The 18,163-nt window shown below is 33.4% G+C and overlaps 3 protein-coding genes across 16 annotated transcripts; 1 reads left to right on the top strand and 2 right to left on the bottom strand.

The window, feature by feature from the left end:
• Positions 1 to 791: 791 nt before the first annotated feature.
• Positions 792 to 3,627, bottom strand: LOC136210030 (protein BCCIP homolog). Its single transcript, XM_066001706.1, has 8 exons — positions 3,450 to 3,627; positions 3,267 to 3,340; positions 2,937 to 3,158; positions 1,846 to 2,055; positions 1,665 to 1,730; positions 1,478 to 1,567; positions 1,345 to 1,401; positions 792 to 932 (listed from the first exon to the last, which is right to left on the bottom strand). The coding sequence occupies exons 1-8, from the start codon at positions 3,604 to 3,606 to the stop codon at positions 834 to 836; spliced, it is 975 nt and encodes a 324-aa protein (XP_065857778.1). The 5' UTR covers positions 3,607 to 3,627; the 3' UTR covers positions 792 to 833.
• Positions 3,628 to 7,043: 3,416 nt separating this feature from the next.
• LOC136209058 (plasma membrane ATPase 2-like) lies at positions 7,044 to 10,535 on the top strand. Of its 14 annotated transcripts, none has more exons than XM_066000411.1 (6): positions 7,044 to 7,646; positions 8,289 to 8,330; positions 8,654 to 8,817; positions 8,902 to 9,085; positions 9,308 to 9,382; positions 10,162 to 10,535. In XM_066000411.1, the coding sequence occupies exons 1-4, from the start codon at positions 7,618 to 7,620 to the stop codon at positions 9,036 to 9,038; spliced, it is 372 nt and encodes a 123-aa protein (XP_065856483.1). In that variant the 5' UTR covers positions 7,044 to 7,617; the 3' UTR covers positions 9,039 to 9,085; positions 9,308 to 9,382; positions 10,162 to 10,535. The 14 variants fall into 14 exon arrangements, 3 of the variants coding, with proteins under 3 accessions (XP_065856483.1, XP_065856484.1, XP_065856485.1); XM_066000412.1 differs by lacking the exon at positions 10,162 to 10,535 and adding an exon at positions 9,465 to 9,703; XR_010677369.1 differs by lacking the exon at positions 8,654 to 8,817 and having other exon boundaries at positions 7,045 to 7,876.
• A 1,748-nt stretch (positions 10,536 to 12,283) lies between these two features.
• Positions 12,284 to 15,090, bottom strand: LOC136209057 (protein TEEBE-like). The gene is made up of 3 exons (XM_066000410.1): positions 14,960 to 15,090; positions 13,729 to 14,226; positions 12,284 to 12,909 (listed from the first exon to the last, which is right to left on the bottom strand). The coding sequence occupies exons 1-3, from the start codon at positions 15,048 to 15,050 to the stop codon at positions 12,389 to 12,391; spliced, it is 1,110 nt and encodes a 369-aa protein (XP_065856482.1). The 5' UTR covers positions 15,051 to 15,090; the 3' UTR covers positions 12,284 to 12,388.
• Positions 15,091 to 18,163: the final 3,073 nt, after the last annotated feature.

Raw genomic sequence — 18,163 nt, 5'->3', positions numbered from 1 at the left:
ATTCTTCTTATGTTGTGCATCTGTTTCGTTCTCGATTGGTGGTTCCGTAGTCTATGAGGGTGGATTGGCAAAACTGTTTAGAACATATATTACAGATGGAAGTAGTTTTTTCTCATGTGTTCAGAGAAGGTAATCAGGTTGCAAATAAACTGGCTGATTTTAGTAAAGTCCGTTCGGATTTCTGTTGGTGGTATGAAATTCCAGATTTTTGTTCTTTTCTCCTTCGCAATAATGCTATAGGTAGGGATTCTTTCCGTTTTGTTTAATTGTTGTTTTCTAGATGCTATGTTGTTAATTTTTTGCTTTCTCTTTTAATAATATTGGATATTACCTAGCCTTTATTAAAAAAAAAAAAAAAAAAAAAAAAAACTTAAAAAACCTTATAATGTTCTGTTACTAATTCGAAGATCGACTGGTGTATTAAGTAAACATTTGAAAAACTGATAAATTATTTAGGGTTTAGGATTTAACGGTTGAAAATGAAATAATTTTTCCCCAATGAAAACACTGAAATTTCTATATCTGCAACAATTATGAAATTATAACTAGTCAAGTCTGAACTTAAAGGACCAAATACCTGCCATAAAAAACTTGAAACCCAAAATCAAAAATTTTACACCTCATGCAATACTAATAAGAAATAAGTTATCATTTTTGGAGATGTAATATCGACCTTGCAAAGAAAACAGACTACTTGCATGAATTGTATATACTTGTTCAAATAGGATGAACTGCTGCAATCCAGTTACCAATATAAACAAAGTTGAGAGCTGAAGACAATTTTTTGAGTCATATTCTGGAAAGAGGCTTCTAACTTGAACATCCATATTACCTCAAGATTCATCAATTGAAGAATGCAACTCCTCTCGAAATTTAGACATTTTGTCAGCCTCAACCGCCATGACTAATCCCATTAACTGGTACTTCCTCAGCTGCATTATCAATAAAACCAAATATATTATACTCCTACCACAAGTACCATATATAGCAAATGCAAAAGCCCAGCCAATCCATTATAAACCATGAATTAATGCTTACTGTCACTAAAACAACATCGACAAAAACAATATGAATATTACAGCAACAAGAAATTAGGCAAGGTCTGTGTTCATTGAAATATGAACCCGTTATAAGAATTTGAACAACATAATTGTGAAATGCTTGTTGCATAACTGATATAGAGAAGCACATGATTTCTTCACAGCATGTTATAAGACTAAAACTCATTTAAAAATAAATGTAACTTGTCTTCTCAACTAGGCCAAAATTGGTAATGTAACAAATTAAAAGCTCCATAATAACAGCTAAGTACAGCCTCAGTAGGATAAAAACAATATGACTAACCTCATGAGGCGTCGCATGTCCTGACTGCAGAGGAAAACAGAACGACCATGTACAGAGCTGAAAAGAGTATGCAAAATAATCAGCTGACCAAGAAACAGGATAGTTCATTGACATTATAGCAAAGAATCAGTACCTTGTGAAAAATTTCATCTTCAGGTTTACTATAGACTATTACTTCCTCAGTGTCACTGATTTGCTTCTTTTTCTGATCTGCATTCCTGTGCTGTAGTTTTTATATTTGCGCAGAGAGATAATTTTAATGTACTAGAATGAAATCTAAGAGCAAAATGACTGACAGGGAAGTTACAGAGTGAGCCTACCTTGTAAATTTTACTAACTAACAAATAGGACTTAAAGCAGAAGGATTTCCGGAGCTCCTCTGTCGGCTTCAAGAAAAACAGAATATGAAATTTTAGCAAAACAGATGAAGTTCTACACTACAGGTATTGGAAGAGATATATTTATTAAGCTCACCCATTTCAATCAACATTCTCATCTAACCTCATCTTCCGTAGCCCACGAGATTTCATCAAAGAGAGCATCATAAAGAGGAGGCAAAAGTTGAGGAGGAAGATTGACAACTCTCTGAGAGACCAAAAGACCTACATGATGTGCTTGCTCATGCAAAAGTAATCTCAAGTCATCTATTACGTTTCTGTCCTGACATATGTTAATGAGGAACTCCTTGATCTCCATAATGCTTTTATGACCCTAGAAAAAAAATTGGCACTCCATTAGGTAACAAATGCAGTGTCATAGATCAGAAGCTGCTTGGTTTATGCATTAAATATCAGTATAAGAAAATCCCAAACAAGACAGCATATCATGCAAACACTAGAGAGTCGAATGGCAATCCTCCAATATACACCCACATATGGCAGATACTAATAGTTCAGCATGTTTTAAGTTTTGGAGTCTTTCACAGTTTCAAAACAAGTTAGCCAGGAAACTTGTTGTCTGAAAACAACAACCTACCCATGTCGGGGGTAAGGGGACTGTAAGGGTGGTACATGTGGGTAGGATTGGATTGGTGGACAGGACCGTTTCCTAGGGAGACAGTACAGCAGAAGTATGAGCAGAAATCTGTTGCTCTTGTCACCTGCTTTGTTTGCCTATTCTAGTCTCCGCTCCAGCAACATGCAGGGTTGCTTAACTTTTTGAGGTAGTTGGTTTTCCCTCTAGTGTGAATTGTGCTACTGTTCTATTGAAATGCAATTCGAGTTCTGCTAATAAGATTGTCATTTTGCCCTTGAGCTATTACTTTGCTATATAGTTAGTTTGGTTCTTCATCAGAAAACTTATGAAACTAACATGACTTGGTTGACAATTTGATAGTAACATATTTGCAACTCCAAGATTAAAAAAATTATTTATATGAAATTATAAACAGGGCGATCACTAGCTAAATAATATCCACCTAGATAACCGGAGAAGTTGAAATGTTGAACCACATGTCTACCCACATGATGTGGACATACTTCCTGATCCTTAGAATGTGCCACAATGTTTCTAATCCTAAGAATACGCCACCACATGTAACTGCAGTAAATCAAGCAAGAATAAATGAAGGCAAACTCAAGTATAAAACTTACCTTATATCTCCCTAAGTTAAGAGCAGTAACCACAGAGAACAACCCATCCTCATCGTCCTCTACTTTAACCACAGTCCCAACTGTGGGCTGACCCAGTATCAGATCAACAAAACCACTCAAATCCCACTCCTTATTATCAAGGTAAGTTTGCAGCAAGACCTTCACACCATGAAAGTCATCAGGTTTTGGATCAAAGAACGCAAAATCAGCTTGGACAACTCCCTTCAAAAGATAAAATATGTATGCCATAAATTAACAGTCGAATTTGAGAAAAAAAAAATATAGCTTCAATCAATATATTGTTGAATGTTCAAAGAATAAGCTGCATACTTGAAACTCTTCCTCGTCGGAAGATTCAGACTGTATATTCTTCCCTTTCGAAGAATGCTCAGCATATCCATTTCCTAAAATTAAAACCAAAAAAAAGAAGTGAGATAGAGCCAAAAATGTGAAAAACAGAGAACAAAGAGAATCATGTCTCACTAAATGAGTGATGAAACCAGATGATAATACCTGATGTAGTGGGGGTGGATCCATGTAGTTTCTTGTCGAGCTTTTGACGCTTCTTCATGTATGCTGAGGCAATACGAGCAATTGAACGCGAAAATGGAGAGAAGGTCACCGGACGAATTGTTGTTGATCGGCGGCGCTTTGTTGATTTACGCGACATTGGTTACCTTGTACTTTAAACCCTAGTGACAAATCAGGCTAATATTATGTCAATCGCTGGGTATTAGCCCACATGAACACCAGCGGGTAAATTACACCCATGGCCACTGAACTTTATCTATTTTCACATTATGGTCACTGAACTTCATTTCTTCCCGGTAAAACCACTGAACTTTACACTTTTTAACACCGATGAAAAATGTAAAGTTCATTGGCTATACCGAGAAGAAATGAAGTTCAGTGGCCATAATGCGAAAATGAATAAAGTTCAGTGGCCATGGGTGTAATTTACCCTAACACTAGCAGAGTTAGCATTTCTAATTCAAATTTTATATCAAAGAGATAAAAGAGACAAATTTAACCCCAGTTTATAAAATAATACAAATTTAACTTTGTTTTCAAGCAAAATTAATTTGGAAAAATTACAAAACGGGATTAAATAGGAGGACCATTTACATATTTAGATTAATTATTTGTAACTTTTTCAAAATACCCTTTATATATATATATATATATATATATATATATATATATATATATATATATATATATATATATAACACTTATAAATTTCTTACTTTTTCTTCTTTCTCTCTTCCGTTTTACTTCGTATTTTTCGCAAAATGTGAAGATAATACTTTTTAAGATCATGAAATTTACTTTACGTTTTTCACAATCTATAAAGCCTGCAAAGGTACATACTACTTAAAAACATGAAATTTACTTCGCATTTTTTGCAATCTGCGAAACCTGCAAAGGTAATACTACTTCGCAGAGTGACTTTTTCTTCGCAGTTTTCGCAATATGCGAAGTAAAAGTCATGTTCTTAAGTAGTATTGTCTTCACAGGCTTTATAAATTGTGAAAAATGCGAAGTGGTATATAACATTCAAATCATAACAAGTGCAACAATAATTCTAAAATTAAAATCATAACATTATCAAAATTTACAACAAGATTGCAACAATAATTATAACATTAAAATCATAACATTATCAAAATTTACAACAATAATTCAAACCCTAAACCCTAGACATTGTGGTACAAAAGTTCTTATGAAAATAGAAAATACCCTACCTTTAAGTGCGGTTTGAACTATTGATTTACGTAATTTTGTCGTTCTTCTTCAGTTTTCTGTTGAGGTCTTTCCTTCAGTACCTCTATAGGAAAGACCTCGACAGAAAACTAAAGAATAATGACAACAAATGATTGAGTTTAGCAGTTCCTTGTAAAAAATTATTGCTCTATATAGTAACATGGAAAAAACAAAATTGTTTTAAGCACCGACATTCCAAGATTTCAAAAGAAAGAAAAATGTAAATAGAGAAAGACAAAATTACGGAGTAGGAAAAGTAGCTTTTCGTAATTGTAGCTACTCATGTAATTGTAGCTACTCATATTTATAACTGCAATTGTATCCGTTATAGTGTGACGAATATACATTTAGTTATAATTAACTAAAGTTCTAATTAATACTAATCTACTGTTAGTTATAAATCTATTGTATGGTTAACATTACATAGGTATGTTATTAGATTTTTGGCCGCCACTCTCTTGAACTTGTTAATTTTGGTCATTTTGCCCCCCTGAATTTACAGAATGATCTATTTGTCCCCTCAACTATTTAAAAGTAGTATTAGCAACTATTTTTTTTATTATAACAGAAACAATTATGACATATTCTCATTGCAAGCACCAAGGTCATAATAAAAAGGGTTAATCACTACTAAAACAAGCCGCAAATCAGGTTAGTATAGATAGTACATAAGTTCTCTTGTAAAATTGAATATAGCTTTAACTGCTTCTAAATCATCTACATATATGCAGGCTGGTTCCAATACTTCCATGAACACTTATACTAATGTTTGAACTTCATCTTGTTTTTATTATAACGAAAAAAGGAGGTTACTAATACCACTTTTAAATAATTGAGGGGACAAATAGATCGTCCCGTAAATTCAGGGGATAAAATGACCAAAATTGACAAGTTCAAGATACTGCGTATGATTTAGGCCTAGATTTTTTTGTATTGATAAACAACCATATTGTATTTAAATTATATTTGTTTTTTACATAAATTAATGAGAAAATTAACACGGTGTGAATAAAACACACGGTATAAATTGCTTTCGATAGTTATTACACATCTAGTCTCATGAATGCTCTAAGGTTCAAGTGTTTAGAGAACTCAGAGAGCGTGTGTCGAAACGATTAGCGGGCTAGAAAGGGAAGTTCTTAAGCCTTGCGGGGAAAGAAGTTCTTATCAAGGCCGTTGCAACTACCATTCATATCTTCTCTATGTATTGCTTCAAACTACCGGATTCTGTCTGTAAAGAAATTAACAAGATCATCGCCAAATTCTGGTGGGGTGAGGATTTGGATAAACGGAAAATATATTGGTTTTTCATGGAAGGATATGTGCAAAAATAAACTTGAAGGTGGATTTGGCTTCAGAGACTTGAGAGCTTTTAATCTGTCCCTGCTTGCAAAGCAAGGTTGGCGAATCATTAAACATCTCAATTCTCTTTTGTCTTCTCTTCTCAGGGCCAAATATTTTCATTTCAATGATTTTCTTGATGCTCAGCCGGGTTCTAATCCATCTTGGGGCTGGAGAAGCATACTTCATACCATTTCAGTTCTGAAACTAGGTCTCAGATGGCAGCACTAGTACAGAAATGCTTACTTGTGTCGCACTTCTTGTGTCGCGCTTGAAGAGAAAGCGACAAAACAGAGTAACTAGTGTCGCGCTTTCTGTAAACGCGACACAACTAAGTATTTTGCGTCATCACATGTGTCGTGCTTGAAGAGCGTGCGTCACAAATGAGTTACTTCTTGTATCGTCTGTCTTATAGTGTGACACAAGAGCAAGTTTGTGACGCGTCTTTACCAAAGCGACACAAGAAGTGTGTTATCTTTGTGACACGCTTTTATAAAAGCGACACAAGTAGTGTGTTATCTTTGTGTCGCTCCTTTTTAAAAGTGCGACACAACTAATACAAACTACTATTTGAATATAATTATTTTTGCTTCATATTTCTTAAAATACTAAAGAATTAAAAAAATGATGAAAATTAAAAATTCAACCATGTCTTTCTATTTTTGTCGCGTTTTATAATCACTTAACGACACTTTTGATAATTTTAAAATTTCAATTTTAGATTTGTAAAAAATAACATCGAAATTTTTTAAAATTTTTTAAAAAAATTAATTTTCTATCAATAACAATAAACAAATGTAACAATATTTTTAAAGTTGAAGACACTTTTTATTTTTTGTCCCCATAATTAAACATTCTACCAAAAATATTTATGCCACTTTTTTTTATAATCACTTAATGATATTTTTAATTTATTATTGGCATTTTTTTTGAAGAATATTATTGGCATTTTTAAAATTTTAATTACATATTTAAAAAATAGTGTCAGAAGAAATATTCTAATAAAAATGTAAATTAAGTTTGAATATACATGAATTAAAAATGCTCTCTCCTTCTCGTAGGAGTCTAGGGTTTTGAAATTGGGCATTTCTTGTTTTCTCTTGTTTTTATTAAAGCTGTGTTTATGGCCTAGAGGCTGCGTTTCATCTTCTCTCCTGGACTTGAGGCTGCAATTTGATTTTTCTCTCCTGAATCAAGAGACTGCAATTCGATTTTTCTCCTAAAATCGAGACTGCAATTCGATTTTTCCTCTCTTAGAATTGAGGCTGCGATCTATTACTGGTGCGTCTGAATCAATTTGTTTTCTCTGCTGAAAGACTGTTGCGATTCATATCGGTTTCCCTTTGGCCATTTGGTGCGATCGAATTGTCTTCTCCCCTTGGCGACTCGCTGCGTTTTTTCTGGTTTCCGATTTCTGGGATTTGGTGCGATTCAAAATCGTCTGAATTCATTTTCTCTGATCGTGTTGTTTCTTCCTGGCTGGATTTACTATGAAGGCTATAGAGCAAAAGGCCAAGTCGAACAAGTATAATAACCTTTGGCCTAAGGCTGTTTTGGACACTTGATGAAGCAATAAATGAGAACTGATGGGAGTCTGCTAGTAAGGTTAATATCTTCTTCCCCCTTATTAAGCTAGCTAGCTAGCGGTAGCCAAAATATCGTGAAGTAAAATATGATTGCGTTCAGATGTATGGAGTATTTTATTTTTCAATTTTAGATCTTCTGTGGATCTAAAACGATCTGCTATTCAGTGCTCTGTTTAGGGTTCAAAACTGCGGCTTTCAATATGACATATAATGTCTGTTCCTTAGACTTAGTTGGTCTGATCATATAAGGTACGTTCACTCACTAACTCGAGTTGTTCTTTGCACCTAAGAGGAAGAGTCCTGTCAAATTTGGTCTCTATAACTCTATCATATGTTCCATTTATTTGGGGCAATATAGAAATTCATTTGTCTTGATAATTGACAAGTCTAGTTATCTGGTTGAAACTTCAGTGGTCTATAATTATTGTATTAGATATTTTTTATTGTTAGTAATCAGTAACAAATGTATTAGATATTACTTTTTTTGTGGTACTCTGTTTTATTGCCTTATGATTTAATTCGGCTTATTCTTTTGAGATGGCCGGTTTCTATTTTTGGACAAAATGATGGTTGATTCAGCTTATACAACTTCCATTAATCAAGTGTCATCATATAATGATATATAGGATTCTGAAACTACAAATAATTTCATTCTTTGTAGGTTATTGAAGATGAAACCAATCAGCTTTCACCAGACATCCATGTGATTGTTTTTACTTTGAACTGATTTTTTTTTTAGCTTCACTCATGTTCTCTCTTTTACAAAAGTTGCAAGTGGATGCGTAAAGCACCTCTCTGTTGATGCATATGTTCCATGTGTTTCATATGGTTAGTAATTAGCTGGAACTTTATTAAAATCATATTGCATATTTGAGGTCCTTGCAGCAAAACATCTTGAATAATGTGTATAAAATTATGAATAATTTTTTGGCGTATTATCACTATTGATTTTCCTAATTCCATGTGTATTCCTATAAGGCGTGGCTTATCAGTTCATGCCACAACTAGAATTTGCCCAATTTGCAGGGGCATTGGAAAAGTAAGTTTCAGTAATCCGTGCAGGCTTGGAATGGGTACCAATATGTATCCTTCTTCTGCTCTCTTTTGCCAAACCAAGGATGAGTCCATTGCTTCACTTCCTGTGGACGAACTTATTGAGAAGGCCGATGGATTTGCTAGTGTCTTTCCTGGTTTTATCACTAATTACTGCTCTTCCTTTTCTAGTTAATTTGTTTGAGTAGGCAGGCTAACTAAAATTTCAATTGAGCTTGCAGAACACAAGTATGAGATTGTGAAGAGGCTCCAAGACAGGAAGCACATTTGTGGGATGACTGGAGATGGTGCGAATGATGCACCGACATTGAAGAAGCAGACATTGGAATTGCAGTGGCTGATGCTACTGATGCAGTAAGGAGCGCATTTGACATGGTGTTGACAGAGCCAGGACTGAGTATGATTGTGAGTGTTGTGTCGCCATTTTCTAGCGAATGAAAACTGCACCATTTATGTTGTTTCTATCACCATCCGAATTGTGCTAGGCTTTATGCTTCTTGCTCTTATTTGGAAATTTGACGTCTCCCCTTTCATGGTTCTGATTGTTGCCATACCCAATGATGGAACAATCATTTTCTTAGGATTAAATTATATTATATATAACTAACTCTGATAAAATATTTTCAGGAGAAGTTTGGTGTAAGATCCATGAGGGGTAAGCATAATGAACTAACAGTTGCTGTGTATCTCCAAGTGAGCATTGTGAGTCCGACACTTATCTTTTATAAAATGTAAAGTTCTCTGTTTGATTCATATGACAACATTTATGTTTGTTTGTATGCAGCTTTTTCTTAAACGTGTATATATATGTGCAGTTCGACCGATTAGTTTCGAGATAGGAAAACCTTATCATATGATGAATGATATTGTTAAACTAAGCTATGCATTTCATTTAATTCTGGTGTTTCCTCTGTTGAACTTTTCATTAAGAGCAAATATTGATGAATGAGGTGTTGTACATGTATTTGATTCTAAAAAGTTGTAATTATATTTTGAATATGTATGTATTTATGCATTGTGGTACTTATAGTTTTATGTGTATGTTCTATAATATCACGTAGAATCAAATAAATTTTGATTAAAATTTTATGCTAGATGCTGGAAAATTTTGTAAATTTTTTTTTTAAAAAATATCAATATTTTGTGTCGCGCGTGAGGAAGGAGCGATACAAAGTGTACCAGATTAATCGGGGAGCTTGTGTCGCGCACCATTGGAGCGCGTCACAAGAATTATCATATGTTGTGTCGCGCACTCTAGAAGCGCGTCAAAAGAGTTACCGCTCTATTGTATCGCGCGCGTGACAAGTGCGACACAACAGATAAGTAGCTTGTGTCGCTCTCAAGAGCGATGCAAAGTTCTTGTGTCGCACCCCTGTTGTGTCGCATAAAAGTGCGACACAACAAGCTGAAAAAGTGCGACACAAGTAAGCATTTCTGTACTAGTGCAGGTTGGTAATGGCCGTTCTATTTACTGTTTTCAGGATCCTTGGGTACCTTCTACCCCTTCCTTCAAAGTGAGAGACAAAAGCGATGAGTCTCCTCCTCTCCTTCGAGTTCATGAGCTTATTAATGCTCAATCTGGCTGTTGGGATGAGTCCATTGTGCGAAATTGGTGTCATTCTGATGATGTTAATGGTTTTGGGAATCCCTATAAGCCTCACCAATGCTGCTGATTACCTTCTCTGGGATTTCTCAAAATCAGGTGAGTTTTTGGTTAAGTCGGGCTATCGTGCAGCTCAAATCTTCCTTCGAAGCTCCTCCAACAATTCTGGTTTTTCTGCTGCTTCTCTTTCTGACTCACAATGGAAAAAGGGTTTGGAATATTGATGTTCCAAATAAAGTTAAGATTTTCTTATGGCGTCTTATCTCTAATCGATTACCTACTGTGGATAATCTTCTCTTGAGAGGCATTGGTATGTCAAATGTTTGCTGTTTCTGCTCTTCAACTGAGGATGCAATCCATCTCTTCTTTAAATGTCCAATGGCTAAATCAGTTTGGCTCTTCTCTCCCTTAATGCTAAGGTTTGATGCTCTTCTCGGTAATTCATGCAATTTGCTTTGGATTAATCTCCTTCTTGGTCTGGATTCTTTTCCTCTTGTTGAGAATTCTACTTCCATGGCATGTTTTATTTTGTGAGAAATTTGGAAAGCTAGAAATGACTTGGTTTTTAATCAAAAGCTTTGGAACACGACAGAAATTGTTGAGAAAGCACTCTTTTTGTGCTCGAAATGGGGGAATTATGCTTCTGCTTCTGCTTCTAAAGTAGTAGTATCATCCCCTCTGGGCCAAACTCGTCCTCAACAAATTCTTTCTTGGTCCAAACCTCGTTCTGGATGGGTTAAGATTAATGTTGATGAGAGTTTTGTTAGTCACACTTCTACTGGTGGTGGTGAGATTATTGCTAGAGATCATAATGGCTCGGTTCTTGGTTGCTGTTGTAAACGCTACTTTCCCTCACAGTCTTGTCTTATCTTTGAAGCTCTGGCAATGAGAGATAGTGTTCTTTTTGGAATTGAAAAAGGGATCTTTTTTGTTGTTTTTAAAGGTGATTCCTTAATTACGATTAATGCCATCAACAATTCTACTTCAAACATCAATGCAGATATTAGAGTGATTATTGATGACATCTTGCTTCTTTCAAAATGTTTTCATTCTATTTCTTTTTCCTTTGTTGGAAGAGATTGTAATTGGGCAGTTCATAGTTTAGCTACAAAGGCCCTCGTTTCCGATGTTTTCTGTTCGGATGATTTGGCTACTACTACTTGGTTCCTGAGTAGTAGTATGTTTTTTGTGTAATTGTTATTGCTTGGTTTTTTATATATGGTCATCTTTGTTGGAAAAAAAAAGTCTTATGAAGGAGTAGTCATTGGCTGATTTTTAGATTTTAGAGGTAGCGTATTATGAAGATATTTTTTTTTTCTCTGATTCGGATTCTCTCATATGAGTAACAAATCTAATCTAGACTACTAATTAGTCATGTATATAATGAGTACAATTTGTATGCAATTAATGTTTTATTAATAGGAATAAAAGCATATTTTGTTTTATGTGATATCCAAAATCTTCCATTTATCTTATGCGGTGCTATTTTATACTCCCTCCGGTCCACAATAGAAGTCTTTTAAGGTTAATGCACACTAATTAAGAAATGTAATTAATTTTAAGTAAAAGACTTTGTTATCCTTGTAATAATTACATCCACTAGTAACTTTATCTATACCTAAGACAAAAAGTCAACTTAAATATGGGTATATTTGGTAAAAGTAAATTAATGTGCATAGATTTAAGCAAAATGTCATGTATTGTGGAACTAAATAAACTCTCTAGAAAGACTTCTATTGTGGACCGGAGGGAGTAACATTTGCTTCTTAACCTATATTCTTATAGATATTTAATATATTTTGAATAAAAATAAAAATTTAACTGATTTATTATTAATTATTATCACATGACACTAGGACTAACCCTGGGCATAAGGCAGTAGTATGGCCACTCTGGACGAAAAGAGCTCAAAAAATTAAAACAGTTGTCACGTAACATGTCAAAAAATTGGTTCATGTGACAAATTAATAAATCAGATAACTTTTCATTTAAAATTGTTTAAATATATCTCATATAAATATAAAAATAATTTAGTGGACAAATGTTACCAAATAATATCACACCAGCCAATCTTGTATATTTTGAGACATTAGCAAACAAACAAATCAAACTACAGGAATTACAATAACATTATCAAGAACAGGACCACACATGTGACCATAATCATGCAACTTAGTATGATAATATGCACTATAAAATGTAATCCTTGTCCTATTAGAAATTGCCTTGAATCTGAGAATTGCAGTCTTGAATCCACCTTTCCCTTGTGATTCAAATTTAACTTTGAGGGTATCCTTTGCAGCAAAGGCCTCAACCATCATAGATCCATGGCACCCATTCTTTGCATCTCCAATTGTAAATTTAAGATTGTAGAATTTGTTAGGAATGGTCCTAATGATTTGTGCTAATGCACTTTCTCTGCCTGCAACCAATTCAATTGCAGCTTTTCCTGAGGGGACAAAGAAATGTTTGCTGTCAATGTATTTTATGGGTTTGAGAGACTCGACAATCCAGCCGGGGAGCGGTGAAATTAGGTCGATTTGCTTTGGTGGGATTAGGACGCCGGTTGAGAAGTTGTTGAACACATGCGGCCCTGTTTCAAACCCTCCATTCTTCACTAGATTTCCTGCTAAGAACATGTAAATATTAGGAGTTTTGTTTTACCTACTGTTTCTAAATTATATGTTTGCTTTCCTGTTCTGCTCACGAAAAATGTCTCCGCTTAATTAAAATACATATATTATATAGGTCATGAGGATCCATATAAGAAAAATAGTTTTTTTTTTTGAGAACGGTAAAAAATGGGACGTATAGAATTTGGGACAATAGATTTTCTTCCTTATCAATGTTGAAATTAATAACATGGCAGATATGATTTTTGTGCAATCATTCTTTTCTCTCATCTAATTCATTTGGAAAAATAAAATAACACATTTAAAATAATGAAAATAAAATAACACACTAAATGAGAAATTTCAAAATATTTGTTAAAATAAAAATCTATTGTTGTGTGCTCTCAGTCGAAAGAAAATCTGTTGTTCCCATTTTAGTGTTTCCTTCCATGTCTTTCTCACAAAAAAATGGTCTCCACTTAATTAAAATAATATATTTTGTGAGTGGGAAAGATTACAAGTTAAAAAGGGACTACTTTTTATGAAAGAGACGTTGAAAAACAACCAGATTTTCAAAAAAATAATATTCGCCTCCTTACCTATTATTTAGCTTATAATCTAGCCTAAATATTAATGTTTATCTCCCGATCTATTATTTGGTAACATTTGTCTTTTAACCTATCAAAATGATACCAAATAAAAGGTGAAAAACAAACTTTTAAAATGTTATCCAATAACAGATAATGCGTCAAAAACCAACATTTTGAATAGTTAAATGACAAAATAATGCTTTAAACCTTAAAAAAAACAATGCATCTGTCAGTTTTACATACCTTTGACATACTTGAAAGCTAACATCTCCTTAATTGCAATAGCATCAAGAAGAGGACCACAAGCAGGATCTTCTTGGACCCCAGGGTTATGAAATGTGACCTTAACAACTCTAGAAATAGCTTTAAAGGCCAAAGCATAAGTATCCCCTCCATCAGTGCTATAAAGTGTCTGAAGAGGGAGCTCACTTTTCTGACCAGGAACCATGACTTCAAGCACTTCATCTTGGGCACATGTCTTAGTTGCTCCAATTGTGAGTGCATAGGTTGAGCCTGGCTTCAGGATCAAGTCCTGAGAGATTGAACCCTCATTGCCTAGTCTTACTGCATGTGCCCCTCGAGGAATGGCTAAGTAAAACCCACCTGGTTGTGGCCCTCCTGATACATACTCTACTAGCCCATTGATTTCCCATTTGGGGAGTGAGTTCTTTCCTATTATTACTGTTTTCTTTAGATTTGACTTTGCTGGTGCTTGCTCAAAGTCTCCATTTGCCACAAGTCCTGCCCAGACAATATGTAACAAAATCAATATAATTGCTACAATAAGAATAAAGGGTTATTCGGGTCGAACTGCTCACGTTCAGTTTGGCATTATGTTTAATAAAAGCTCAACCATGTTCGACTCAATTTATAAATGAGTCAAGCTCCAACTTGGTAAAATTTGGATCAAAATTAGCTCACGAACATACTTGGTTACAGGTTCATGAAAAAGTTCAAATAATATTCATGAATAGGCTCGTGATAATGTTTGGTTCGATTTTTTTTAATAATAGTATTTTTATAAACGTAGTTTTGTAGGTTTTAAAATAATATAGTTTTTCTTTTAAAAAAAACAATGTAGTTTTTATATTAAAAGAATTTCAATTAATAAACTGTTTGCGAGCTAAGTTTATGAACAGAATTAAAAAAATGCTGGTGAAAGCTCGTGAGTAAATAAACAGGCAATTCGCGAGCAGCTCGTGAATAAATAAATGGGCAATCGGCGAGCAGCTCATGAATAAAATATTAAGTTCAATCTCATCAATTTTCTAATGAGCCGAGCATAAGCAGGTCAAGTTCGGTTCAACTACAGTCTACTCAATAATGTTTGAAATTGCATTATCTAGTAAATGTGTAATTTTAACAAAGTAAGTAATTTTAACATATTATGCACTGAGCAAAGTAAGTAATTTTAACATTATACTGAAGGAAAGTATAGTAAAAATGTGGATAAAAGAAGTGAATATTCACTTACCATCAAGAGGCTTAGGAGGAACAGCAGCATAAGATGAAGTAGAGAAGGAGCATAGAATGAATGCTAAGCAAATGGAGATAAACGAAGCCATTGAAGGAAGCAGAAGGTGCGAATGGGTATTAATAAAAAGAAGTGGGGGTGTTTATATAATAAGAAAAAAGATGGGATTATAGAGAAAAGCATGTTAAAGTAGCAGAAATTTAGGCGTGAGAAGTGTCTATTGGTCCATAATTTCAAAATATATTTCTCAAATTCCAAGAGCATCTTCTTTCATTAGTTGGACCTTTCGCATTGGAAGCCGTGATTAGTGGCCTCTTTACTTTGTATTATTATAATTATAATTATAATTTAAAATAATCTACTTTTAATTCAAAATTAAATGAATTATAATGATGGATTGGAAAAGGGTGAAGCCAAGTACGCAGAAGTTTCGTTTCGTACATCTACCTGTTGACTTGATGAGTTGATGTTAAGGATGCATGTGCTTTCCAGGTCCAACTTATATAGGTGTGTATCTTACTTTTATGTTGATTTTTTGTACCAACTTATATTCTTCCATAATTTTATAGATCTTTTGTAGTGTTGTTTTCCCATGAGATTAAAAGCGGAAGAATATGAACCGCGGTCTTGAATTACCGATTGATCCGCATGTTAATATTTGAGATTCAAACTAAGATATGAATTGTGGGAATGTCGACTAAAGGTGGTCGGAATTTACCACAAAATTCACCGACTGAGAATTATGTTCGGGATTTTTTTTTTTGTCGGTAAAAAATTGTTGCAACTACTTATCTAGGAGGCTATCGCTGACACGCATGAATCTTTTGGACTTCCATAGATGATGACAATCACCGACGAAATTTAGGCCATCAGCGACAAAATTATCCATAGGTAATTCTCAGAAGCTGAAAGAATTTTAGTAGACTGAATTACTAACCAGTTTAGTCGATTGAAATTTCTTTTGACTTTAAACTTATCTTCTGTGTTATATTGACTTAAGTAAAAAGTTTTTAAAATCTTAAAATTACCCAATAGTTTTATTCACCCCTTTATAACTATTGTGCCTTATTAAGGACCAACACTCAACTCCTCCATCTCGTTTAGAAAACTGATTGGCCCTCGAAATTGTAAGGGTGTTTTGTTAGCTCCTTGAACTTGCTTAAAATATCTCATTAACCCCTTAAGTCCAAATGGAAAGACAAGGAGCGGCTTGGACAAGTTAAATAATGTATCACTTTAAGAAAGTCCAGGGGACTAATAAACCATTATAACCACTCCATGGCGCAAATATGTCAATTTAAATAAGTTTAGGGACAATGGTTATTATAAGTAAGTTCAGGGAGCTAATAGGACATCCTTAAAGTTCAGGAGGTCAATCGATTTTTTTAGCAAGGTTCAATGGGTCCATTGTTGTATTCGATCTAACAATAATATGAGTAAGTTACAAATTTAGTTATATTGTTTTTGTGGAAGGACTCTATGTGAAAAATAATACAATTTTAAGTCTAATATTTACCAAACTGAAACTCATTAATAGAAGATGGATTTTTTCATTAAATGAAAATGTGGGAGTTCCAAAATTTATTGGATGGTCAAAATGGTAAAGGTTGGAGGATAGCTATAACATGAAATTACAGATGAAAAATAGATTAACTCTCATTAATAAAGTTTGAAATTACATCATCTATTAAACATTAACCTTAAGATTGCACTATTTTATATGTTGTTTCCAAATAATTATATAACTAAATTTGTACATGCTTCTTTCCTTATAAATTGTCCCAACAGTTTGACTTTTTTTTAGTTATTCATAGTCGAATAAAAAATTTAGATTTTATATATATATAATTTTTTCACATATTCTCAAACATTATATAATTTTATAAATAAAAAAATTACTTTTGAATTAATATGTGTGATACCATACTCTTCTTAAATCTTCAAACTGATTCGAATTAATAATCTTATTTCATAATAATAATAATACTTATAATTTTGAAAAGAATAATAATACTTATAATTGTCCACTCCAATTATCATTTATAATAATAATAATAATACTTGTATTTGTAAGGCAAAAAATATAATTAAACTCCTGAATTTTATCTATTTTAAGAATCAAACCCCTCGTCAATTATTTCTTTACATTGAGTCATTGATAATTGGTTTTGTTATAAATTTGGTTCTTATTTAACTTTTCCATCGAGTTTGGGAGAAGAGAAGATCGATTTGACGACTCTAATGCTGAAAATCACAAAATGGGAGAGGAGAAGGTCGAGTTTGGAAGACCCAACTGAAAATTAATTTATGTAATTTCTTGTTACTTGTTACTCTCTATCTATCATAGTCAATAAACTCTTATTTTATTTGTCCACATCAATAAGCCGAATCGCCATAACGATGCGTGCTACCCAAACTTGATGGAAAAGTTAAATAAGGACCAAATCCATAATATAATCAATGATTAAAAGCTCAATATGGAAAAATAATTGATCAGGAACTTAATCATTAAAACAAAAAAATTTAGAGTCTTAAATATACTTTTGGCCTATTTGTAATTGTCCACTCTGATCATCATTTATATTATTAATTCCATGTCATCAACATCAATCACTATTTATAATCTTAAACTCTTAAACTTCACATAATGTCATGTATATAACTCACATCATCAAATATCAAACAATTTACTCACATGCACTTAAATATTACTACTGTAACTATTAAAATATTCATATTCCTCAATCATTATCCACCTTACGTCTCAAGAATATAACCTTGATTATGATACCAAATTGTTACACTTGCTGGGATAATTCAACAAAATAAAAACATACCGCATAAAGTACAACAAAGAAGGCCTAATACATTTGTTTTCCTCTATAATTGGCCTAAAACTTCAACTGCCCCTTTAAATTTTCAAAAGCTCCAAATAATCTCGTTATTCTTGTCTAATTGCATTCAATAACTCTCTATTTATCAAAAGAATTTGTTGAATGCAGAAAATGAAAGACATATTCCGCCACGTGTCAAAAAAAAATACCAAATAAATAAATAATTAGGAACTTTTAAAATTTTACGGGGCAGTTGAAGGTGTAGGATTGTTAAATTCAATAGAACAATAATATGTAGTTACTAAATGCAGTTAGATAAGAATAAAAGGGTTATTGAAAGCAACTTGACAAATATATGAGATTATGGAAT

The sequence above is a fragment of the Euphorbia lathyris genome, chromosome 10 (assembly GCF_963576675.1).
Source record: "Euphorbia lathyris chromosome 10, ddEupLath1.1, whole genome shotgun sequence".
NCBI lineage: Eukaryota > Viridiplantae > Streptophyta > Magnoliopsida > Malpighiales > Euphorbiaceae > Euphorbia > Euphorbia lathyris.
The sequence above is the reverse complement of the archived record's forward strand: the minus strand, read 5'-3'. Positions and strand labels throughout refer to the sequence as shown.